Source organism: Aptenodytes forsteri, unplaced genomic scaffold (genome assembly GCF_000699145.1).
Source record: "Aptenodytes forsteri isolate BGI_AS27 unplaced genomic scaffold, ASM69914v1 Scaffold15, whole genome shotgun sequence".
Lineage (NCBI taxonomy): Eukaryota > Metazoa > Chordata > Aves > Sphenisciformes > Spheniscidae > Aptenodytes > Aptenodytes forsteri.
The window spans coordinates 16,058,121-16,068,761 of NW_008795129.1; the positions used below are offsets into that span (position 1 = coordinate 16,058,121).

At 36.9% G+C, this 10,641-nt stretch overlaps 1 protein-coding gene across 1 annotated transcript in view; it reads left to right on the plus strand.

Annotated features, from left to right (window-relative positions):
- Window positions 1-8,470, plus strand: part of SHOC2 (SHOC2, leucine rich repeat scaffold protein) — a 40,435-nt gene extending 31,965 nt beyond the window's left edge. Inside the window, exons 5-9 of the mRNA XM_009277864.2 lie at window positions 765-953; window positions 2,299-2,421; window positions 4,557-4,694; window positions 5,188-5,305; window positions 7,237-8,470. Of these exons, the coding sequence (XP_009276139.1) occupies window positions 765-953; window positions 2,299-2,421; window positions 4,557-4,694; window positions 5,188-5,305; window positions 7,237-7,445 (777 nt within the window). The 3' untranslated portion in view covers window positions 7,446-8,470. The remainder of the gene's footprint in view (window positions 1-764; window positions 954-2,298; window positions 2,422-4,556; window positions 4,695-5,187; window positions 5,306-7,236) is intronic.
- The last annotated feature ends 2,171 nt before the right edge of the window (window positions 8,471-10,641 follow it).

The following is a 10,641-nucleotide window of genomic DNA, read 5'->3' on the forward strand; positions in this document are numbered from 1 at the left end:
TCCGGTTTTTTTCTTTTTTTTTGTAGAGGGGGGGGGGGGGGGAGAGAAGTGGAGTAATAACTATCTAGGAATATCTTGAGAACAGGAAAAAAAAATGGGATTTCCAAAACCTTGCCTTCCCATTCTTTTTCTCTGTCTTGCTGGTTATCTGAAACTGTTACAGCCTAATAGGAAACTTCTACCAGATGTGTTCATCTTATGGATTGTTATTACATTAACGAAGATTTGTACTGGAAGTATCAAACACCAGTTTGAAAAATGGTGCATGCAGTTGATACTTCTTTGGGCCCCACTCTCAGCTGTGAGCAGGCATGAAAATTGAGTGAGCTGCAGTTGAGTGGCGTTGACCGAAGCCAGGACTGCTGTTTGGGATGGACACGCTGCTGACTGCACCTGCCAGCCGCTGCCCATGTGCCCTTCAGAGCTACCCAAGGCATAGCAATGCGTTATTAAAAAAATTCCCTTTGGAGGAAAAAAGAGTTACAAAACCTCCTAAACTTGTGCTTTTAAATGTGATATGTTTGCTTTTTGTACCTGGCAGTACGTAAGGAGAAAGGGGAAAATAAGGTAAAGATGGACGACTGTGAGCAGAGATTGTTGCTGATGGAAGTTTTATCAAATTTAACACTGGATTGTGTGTTGCAACACTTATTTAGGGGATGGACTTGAGGGGGGAAAACATTTCTAATTAGATCTGTGAGGGAAAAGAGATGTATTCAAATAAATCTGTCCTAAGTTCCTGGGTGGTTTTCTTCTCTCTACAGGGTCTTTTATCCAGCCTTGTCAAACTGACTAGTTTAACACTGGCCAGGAACTGCTTCCAGTCCTATCCCGTGGGTGGCCCGTCCCAGTTCTCTACAATCTACTCTCTCAATATGGAGCACAACCGCATCAATAAAATCCCCTTTGGAATTTTCTCTAGAGCTAAAGTATTAAGTAAGCTGAACATGAAGGTGAGGCACAGAGACATGCTGGTGTGTAAAATCAATGGGGAGCACTGTTTGCGGCTCCATGAATTCTGGCAAACTTAATGATATAAGGAATGAATTTATCACGTTGAAGTGGACGCTGCTGCTGTCACATATAGAAACAATTCTGTATTAGTTTAAAAATGTACTATCAAGATGTTATTGATTTGTCTTTATTTTTGGTAGTTAAGCTTTTGTCACATTTGCTCAAGTTTGAACAATGAAAACAAGAAAGTTGGTTGCAAAGTTCTTGAATATTCAAATGAGACATAAGCATGTAGAGTAGCTTATTTCTTTCCCCCCCTCTACTGTTACAGTTTAGATTAAAACCAAAATTATGTAAAATATTTTTTTTTAATATACTCTTTCAAAACCTACGTTTGGAGACTTTTGGCAGTAGTTGTAGAGGACAGAAAAAGAACCTTTAAGTCGGTGCTATGTACACTTAGAGTGAAGAGGACTAGGGAAAAGAGATGATATTTTTCTATGAATGGGTTTGTTTCAAGTTCTTAAATTATTAAAAAAAATGTTTGAGTGGAATCTAAGCTCAGCTAGTGTTTTAGAATATCTTTTGGCACAAATGGATTCTCAACTTGCATTAAGACCATTTTTTATCACATACCTGTTTGTAGCTTTGCGTGTTTACCAGGGCTTTGTATGATCTGGTTTTTTAGATTTTTTTTTTTTTTTTTTTTATTCTTTGGTTTAGATCAAATTTTGTAGCTACATTTTGAGCAGTAAGATACTCAGATTAATTTCAGATGTTTTTACTCTGAGCCATTAAGGTGTATTTCCTTTGTGGTGTGTTTGGTGTTGTGGTTTTTTTTTTTTTTCCTTGTTTTTTTCTGGGGGGGCTGTGGGTTTTTCTGGTTTTGGGGTTTTTTGTTTTTTTGGTGGGTTTTTTTTTGTTTTCCCCTAAGCTAACTGCATACATTTTTAGGATTCCAGTGTTGCTGATAGCACCTTTCTAAGTTATGATGAATTTTCTGTTCTTCCCCCCCTCCTCAATTGTATTCAGCAAAGAAAGAACAAAAAAATGTTTTAACTACTGGGACACATGAAATCTTGAGAATTGATGTGCTTCTAATTTTTCCACTACAGTTCATATTAGTAACACAGAGTCAATTCTGTTACTCTAAGTTGGAACTGCTTATTATGTTTTGAGGAATTTAAAAAAAATATTTGGCCAATTATCAACACTTTATTCTTCGGATTTAATTATCTACTGTTTTGTTATGAAGTATTTTGTAAGCAGTTTGTTTAATCTCTCAGATGCCATGCTGACTTCTTGCAAGTGCAGACCCTAAATGTTTGCTATGTTAAATCACAGGACAATCAGCTGACCTCTCTCCCCTTGGATTTCGGGACTTGGACTAGTATGGTAGAACTGAACTTAGCGACTAATCAGCTCACAAAAATCCCTGAGGATGTATCTGGGCTTGTTTCTCTTGAGGTGAGAAGAGTATAAATGAACAGCTAAGTGAATCCCTGCAAATAGGCCGTCTGTACTTCAGGTTTAAGCGATATTACTTTTGGGTCAAATAAAGCCAAATAAATATGTGTATGTATGCTATTTAAATGGATGTGTTGCATCTGTTTATGGTTGTTTTCAACAGCTTTTTGAATGTTGTTCTTTAGGCTCTAGATGATTGTCTGTGCACAAAGAGTTAAGTACAAATATATTTTTAACTATGTAGAAAGAATTTTTTTCTCAACAGAAAGTTACTGTTGTAAATGAAATGGCACCGAACTCAGTTCGATTCCTGGAGAGACCATCATGGAAACAGCAGGGATCAGAAAAACGTAATGAAATGGTCTACAGCCAGAGGTGGCTTGAATGTAGTAGCACTGTGAACCTTGTAGGCAGCTGGGTGGGAATTCTCAGCCTTTGAGGGAGAAGAACTCATAGGTTGAAACCATGAACTAAACCTGTTTGTCCCCTAGTCCTGTTTCCCAAGGTACCATCAGGAGAGACAAACTTAATTGCCTTGGAGGGACATGAAGATAGAGGTGCTTGTTCAGGCAGTTGAGGGGACTTTGTAGCCTCTGTGAGTTGCTGGGAAAAATCTGTTAAAGTACCATAGCAAATGGCACATTTGAAATTGCAAATTTCCAGTGTGACTGCTGCTCTGAATAATTAATAAATCCTGTAGTTTGGGGCAAAAATCATATGGCAGAGTAATAGCTATTTAGTGGCCCAGTTCCCTTAAAGTTAAGGCTGAGATTGATGTGATTGGGAAGTTAGTAACCTCTAACAACTGGATTTGCTGGTGCTCTGCTGGCTGCAGACCTGTTAGTGCTATTTTTCTCTGTAATTAAAGAATCAAATACAAAGAACTATTTGGGCAGTGTTCACACAAAGTGAAGGTTCCCACAGCAGTGCTAAGTCAGCTGCATTGCATGTAGGTAACATTTTCTGTTCCTGCCTTTGTTTCTTGATACGTGGTTAAAACGTTACTGTTCTTACCGTTCTGTATATATCGTAGCGCGTAAGGGAAGGCCACCGAAATACCGCGTGTGCTAATGCTAAGATGTTGGCTTTTACTCATTTTGATTTCCACTTTGATTTTTAGCCTTGTTTTCTATTCTGTTCCTGCCTTCAGTGTTTCCACGTTACATGGAGCTAGTGAGAGCTGGGACTGGTAGAAGCCAGGCATTTGCAACCTTGGCTGGCTTAGCAGGGAGTTGTGCGTGGCTAAGATGATGAGGGTCCACACTGGGTGCTCTTTCACATCCTTGTGTTTCAATGTGCCTTGTTAAATAACTAGACAATAGCATTGTTTAATCGGTAATTAATTACCTTACTGCTCACTGTGTTGTTATGAGGCTTGATTACTTCTAAGGACTGTTAGACTTCTCCGGAGGAAAAATGGTATACTAGTGTAACCCCTGTTAACTTCCTTGTGGTATAATGAATAACTCTGTTAAATGACGTTGCAAATAAGGATACTTTTCCTGAACCTACGATATTTATAATTCAACTTAGAAAGGAGGAGAAAAACAAGAGGATAACACTCTACTAGAGGCGGGGGGGGGGGGGGGGGACATTTTTAAATGGATGGACCTTGCTGTTAAGAACAGGGGAAAAGCCAGTGTTCTGCTTAGGTGCTCTCATCTGTATGTTTACTTGCTGCTGCTCCTAACCAAAGGGACATAGAGAGAAGAAGTAGTATTAAGCTTTTAAGGAGGACTTGGCAAGCACAGCAAACAATGTAAAACATGGTTACGAGATAGCTATAAGGAAGGGTAACAAAATGATAGGGAAGTCCAGGAAGAAATTTTCTGTGGTCATTTGAAGAAAGAAGGTGTTATTTGTTTTTGTTCTGCATTTATTATTATGTAAAATAATATTTGAAAGAATTCTATCATAAATCTATGTATTTGTGTCATTAAAGACTTTAAAAAAAATGATGTTAATCACTGATTTGATTTTCTTTGATCTTTTCAGTTTGGTTCCATAATTTGAATGTAGGCTAATCTTGGACTTCATTACTTGAAAATATAAAGAGATCCTGTCTTAATCATTATTTACGAATTGCGTTGCTGAAATTCTGTGGTGTTTTTGTGTGTTTGTTTTTTTTTTTTGAGGTTCTTATCTTGTCAAACAATCTACTAAAGAAACTTCCCCATGGAATTGGAAATCTACGGAAACTCCGAGAGCTAGATCTAGAGGAAAACAAACTGGAATCCTTGCCAAATGAAATAGCTTACCTCAAGGATCTGCAGGTGAAACAATAATGGGCTGAGATAAACATCTTATGTCCTTTATTTACACCATGCTGATTTAATTACAGCTAGCTTGATGAGGGAAACTATTTGGGACTGGACATAGAACCAAAAGTTAAGAATCTTGCGCAACTTCATCCACAATCTGTCCCCACTAATTCTTCTCCAGATTCATCAGTTAATATTGAACAAACAAATTTTGAAGAGTTTAACTGTTGTACCATGAGTACAATACTGCCACAGGAATGACCTCTGATTTCAGTCATGTTCATGAAAGCTTTTATGTCTAGGCACATATTTTACTATGCACTATTTTATTTTTATGTTTAGTGGTGCTTAATAGAGGTCTGAAATGTTGAAGGGTAGAAATTTTTTTTTGTTCAAATGCTGGAGAGTAGAACCCATCAATTTATCAGCTATATATCTTGTTATTTGCTGTCATTTGAAGCAGAAGTCATTAAGTTAATTTTTAAAAATGTGTTTTTTCCCTTAGAAATTGGTTCTGACTAATAATCAATTGACCACCCTTCCCAGAGGTATCGGTCACCTTACCAATCTGACGCACCTTGGGCTTGGAGAGAATCTTCTCACACACCTTCCCGAGGAAATTGGTAAGATCCCTTTTTCTGGTTTAATGCAGTGTGCCTGAGCCAAAGCAGTTACAGACACAGAAGATAGGCATCTACTGTGCTCATAAGTAGAGGCCACAAAATTCATGTGAAACTTCTAGATATACACGACCTGATGTGAAGCATGTGCCACAGGAACAGCACTATAGGGTATGATCTTTATCTTGCTGAACTGTAGTGAAACAAATGGTCTAGCTTTTTTCAGTTCTTCTGCAGAAAGCTGCCAAGCACACGCTAACCTGCATAATGAGACTCCTTTTCTCTCCAGATTCTCCCACAAGTTGTGTATTATCAGTCACTCAACTTCATAAACCTATTCTTGGAGAGAGGTCTGTGTCAGAAAGGAAATGCACTTGTCCTACTGTAATTCCATGGTGTAGACAAAACCTTGTGAAAGGTGCAGACAGCTGAAGCAAATGTTTCTGCTGATGGTCCCTCTGCGCACACTTCTGTTTGTAGACCACTGTATTATTTCTCACCTTGATGAGATAAGAAAAGGAAGTGAAAAGGAGGAAATCTACAGAAAGGAAGGAAGGAATAGGATTCTTTTTGTGTACTGAAGACATCCAGAGTAAATGAGATTCAGAGCATCTGAAACTGAGAGCCCCCATTTCTTTTAGTCAGTCATAAGTACCTCCAGAGCATGATTCTGAGCACTTAAGTTAAAATCTTAAAGTTAGAGCTCATTATGGAGGAAAAAATGATGGGAGAAGCTACACAAAGCAAAATGTGGTCAGAAACAGTGATGTGCAGATGGAGAAGGCTGGGACACAGTCTCTCTCTCAGTATCTTTAGTGAAGAGCCATTACAGCTTCTGCTCATCTTGTATGCGCCTCAGTGTGAGAAGGGCCTAAAACAATCTAAATCTGGAGCTTTGTCATTTAGTTTATGAGTTAGTGGAGAGAGTTTGCATGCTGTGGAAACGAGCTGCGAAATTAAAAGTATGTAAGTAAACTTGAAATACTATTGTAGGAGTACAATTTGGTTATTAAAGCTGGTTGTCTTAACAGATTAGAGAATAGCTAACTATTTTCAGATGTGACTGCTTCATCTAAAGTTATCAGCTATTTCCCATTGTTTCTTAGCCTTTCCTTTTTGTTGGTTTTCCCTGCCTCGAGCCCTGACTACTGCTTTCTCTTGTGAAAGGTGGAATAGTCTTTTAGGTTACAGGAGATGTTTATGGTATATAAGATTGGAAAATGGGGAATGTTTTGAGGAGAACTTGTATGTTTGGAATGTATTTCAAAGATATGGATTAATTTTGATATTTGATTGCTGTGGAGGAATGGAAGTCTTAAGAAAGAAGAAATTAGTCCACTTTCCATCTTCTGGTTAATCTATACTGCAGTATCTGTAGTAGAGGCGGGTTGTAAAATTTGAATTCAGGAGGAATTTTTCACATGGGTTTGTTCCATTTAATAAATTCACTGCTGTGCAGAGATCTCTCCTGCTTTCTTCCTGTGGCGCATCACAGTTACAGCTTCAGGTCTTTAATGTGTGGGTTCTAATTAAATAAAAGGTATGGCATAGATATTTTTATAAAGATAATACATACTGTATGGTATAAATATTTTCGAGGCCCTTCTAACTAGATAGCTATTCGATGTTGCCTGCAATTGCAAAGCACTTGGCTGAACAGTTACAGTGAAGTCCCTCTCAGCTCTCTTATTCTGTGTATTCTCAATTCAGTTGTTATCTAAAGGAGACATAGTAGTGAATATTTTTACAGGGAAACTAAAGCAAATTGGTTCTTGCTTAGGTTCCGGTGCTTGAAAATAGTTTAGATGAGTCACTGACTCTAGATTCTACATAGTAAAGAATCTTCAAGTGGGCTTAGTGCTTCTGTCTAAAAGTTATAAACTGCATGAATTAAAAAAAAAAAATACTACTTTGTATTATTTTATTTTAACCAGGTACACTGGAGAATCTGGAAGAACTGTATTTGAATGACAACAGCAATCTGCACAGCCTTCCCTTTGAGCTGGCTCTTTGCAGCAAACTGTCAATAATGAGTATTGAGAACTGCCCGCTCAGCCACCTTCCACCTCAGATTGTTGCAGGAGGACCCTCCTTCATCATTCAGTTCCTAAAAATGCAGGGACCATATCGTGCCATGGTCTGATGCTAATCGGATTGTCCAATACACTGTACAAAATAAAAACTGCATTAATGTTGTAATTGTCTGTATATGTATATATAATATAATATATGTGTTTTATATTATATTATATATATATATAAATATATAAATAATATAAAAAGGCAAATTTAAGACTGCATTATGTGTTTCTGCTAATAGAGGAATCATAGCCATTTAGATTTTTTTTATTCTGTAAAAATGCTTGTCTAAGTTTTCTTTGCTGAATTTGATGGAAGTTGTCTGAATAATCTGGAAATGCCAGTTCATTTAAAGCAATTGCCAATGAACTCAAGGTTTAAATTTAAGGGACAAAAATTGTTTTGCTTGGATTTACTTTCAGTTAAGAGAAATGTATAACCTTTATATAATGAACTTTTCTGTTTTCCTCCCTCTTTTTTTTTTTTTTGTGTCAAAACCTGAAAGGGTCATGTGTCCTGAGGTTGGGATTTTCTTTTAACTTATTTTGAGATTTGAAGCAAATGGTGTTTTTATATTGTTTACAGTCAGAGTAAATCACTGGATTTTGTTTTATTCTGATTTGCTCTGTTTTAATCAATCATATCTAGAATTTATATGCCTCTGCTGATGAATTTTTATCAACCGGTTTGTATACTAAAAACATATACTCATCAGAACAACTGGCAGGTGAAAAGGATGCAGTCAAAACAAAAGAAAAAGAAAAGAAAAAAAAGCTTGAATTCCTTTAAGTCTTGCTTCCCTGAGTTATCAGTTGCGGGCATAACATATCTGAACTGAGCCTTTTGCGGTTGGTCTTTTCTAGCACAAGTAAACCTTTTCAGATTGGTAAAAACGTTGAGTATACTCAGTGAAGAGCGGTGTTCATTTTGTGAAGTAACGAGTCCATGAGGTCTAACAGTACAGTTAAGTGGCAAGGAAATAATATATATGTACATTTTTACTACAATGTTGAGTCATAAACTACAACAGGCAATTTTAAGGGTTCCTTATAGTCCTTGTACAATAAATGAATGTGTCTTACTTTTAAACACTGCAATATATGTAAGTTTTAAGGTTGGTTAACAATGTACTATGGTTTTATATCTTGACTTGCCTTGTACCTCCTTCCATTATGGAACTTCTGTGTCCAAGCACAATATCTTCACACTGTGCTGTTTTGCTGCTGAACTAAATGCACTTTTCCCCACAGCTGGGGCACTTGCTTCAAAATATTCAGTTCAGTATCTTGATTATTCTTCTTTAACTTCATCCTATCTGTTTCAGTATTAAACCGATCTATTAAAAAAGAGGCACCTTTTTCATTTGTGCATAGATGTTGGTAGCTCAAGAGAAACACTGTAAGTAGTGGACATTCAGTTTTATCATTACTTTCTTGGTTGTTTAAAAGGCAGAAGATGCTTCAGGGAGATTTACAATATTGCTGCACTTGTAGGGCCAGTTGTCCTTTTTCAGTAGGGTAGGAACTTGAGGTGGTTGCATTCCACGGTTACGCAAGAACTGTCCAGTTTATACTCATTGGAATTGCTGCTGGGGTAGTGTGACTTAGAGGACTGTACCTTTTGAACAAAATCAAATTAACAAATGCCATGGGAAATCTATTTCACATGCAGAAGTTTGGGAAATATTATTTCTGGCTTTCAGGCATGCTTACTTAGACGTATTGCCTTGATCTATTTGCATTCTGTTTTGTCATACGTCTTTTCATTAACAAGGAGTAAGTTTAAATGGAAGGCAGGTGGAGATATAAAACCTTAGAGGGCTTAAACATGCTGTAAAACTATTGTAGATGTCACTGGATTTTACTAAGTAATGTTCTGTTCTTTCTCACACACTCTGTCGCCCCCCCCCCCTTTTTTTTTTTACATCTACTGTAGCTTTTCAGTTTAGACTTTAGTTTATAAAAGGCTAGTTCCTTACAGTTCTGCCTGAAGTTAATCTTTTCTCAGCATTAAGGTGTTAAAATATGAAGATGCTGAAGTGCTTAGGATCAAGCCTGTAATCTAACTTCTGAATATACTGCTAAATCCATATTTGTGCCCTCAGGTCACTAGGGGAAACTGATTTGATTAATATGGTTCCTTGAAACAAAAGTGGCGACCCCTTGTGTTTTCAGGCATCTTGGTCTCATTCCCTGTCTGCTCCTCAATCCCATTTTTGTAAGAGTTGACAGGATTGAATTGTTTAGTTTGTAAATATGTCGATTATTCACCTTGTTAAGGTACATGGTTAATGACTGTATGATTGGAGCTGACCCTCTCACGTAAATTCTTGTGGAGAAGTTGGCTACCAAAATAGAGCTCATTACACTCGCTTAAAAGCAAACTGTTCTTTTCATTACACTTATAGGAATAAATAAAGCTATGTTTTAATTCATTACTATATTAAAAACAGGATATTTTTTCAAACTACCTTTGTACTAGTATGGTTGTTGCAATGCCAGATAATCCTGAGCCCTGTTTTAGGAGTTTAATTTTATACATTCTGAAGTGAACTCTTATTTGTTCAGTGTCTCGACAGATTTGAATAAAAGCAGTGTGAGAGAAGTTCTGGTACAGGAGAAATCAACTCAGAAGAATTTGAGAAGTTCTTTAAAATTAGTCCCAAAGTTTAGGTATTAAATGCGTGGCATGGATTGGGAATAGTTGCATATAAATCCATATAAGTACATACATGGATTTATATCCAACTCTATACACAGATCCATATAAATCCAGCTATTTTGATCATTGATAAGAGTCTTTCATCCTGACATAAGAGACTCTTGCATTTCCCAGGATGTTGGATTGTTAACTGGTGCAGTTTCTAAATTGTATTTAATGCCTGATGACATTCAGTTGGACACGTGCTAGCTTCTACGTGTTTAAGAATTTTGTTTGGCCTAATCAATGAAAGTATGAATGGAAAGAACTTCATCCTGACAAGTGTATGTATACATACATATATGTATATGTGTATCTATATATGTATGAAAGCATAGACAAGGTGGAGAAATTAATTCTTTACGGCATCTTTGAAAATGCCTGATGACATTCAGTTGGACACGTGCTAGCTTCTACGTGTTTAAGAATTTTGTTTGGCCTAATCAATGAAAGTATGAATGGAAAGAACTTCATCCTGACAAGTGTATGTATACATACATATATGTATATGTGTATCTATATATGTATGAAAGCATAGACAAGGTGGAGAAATTAATTCT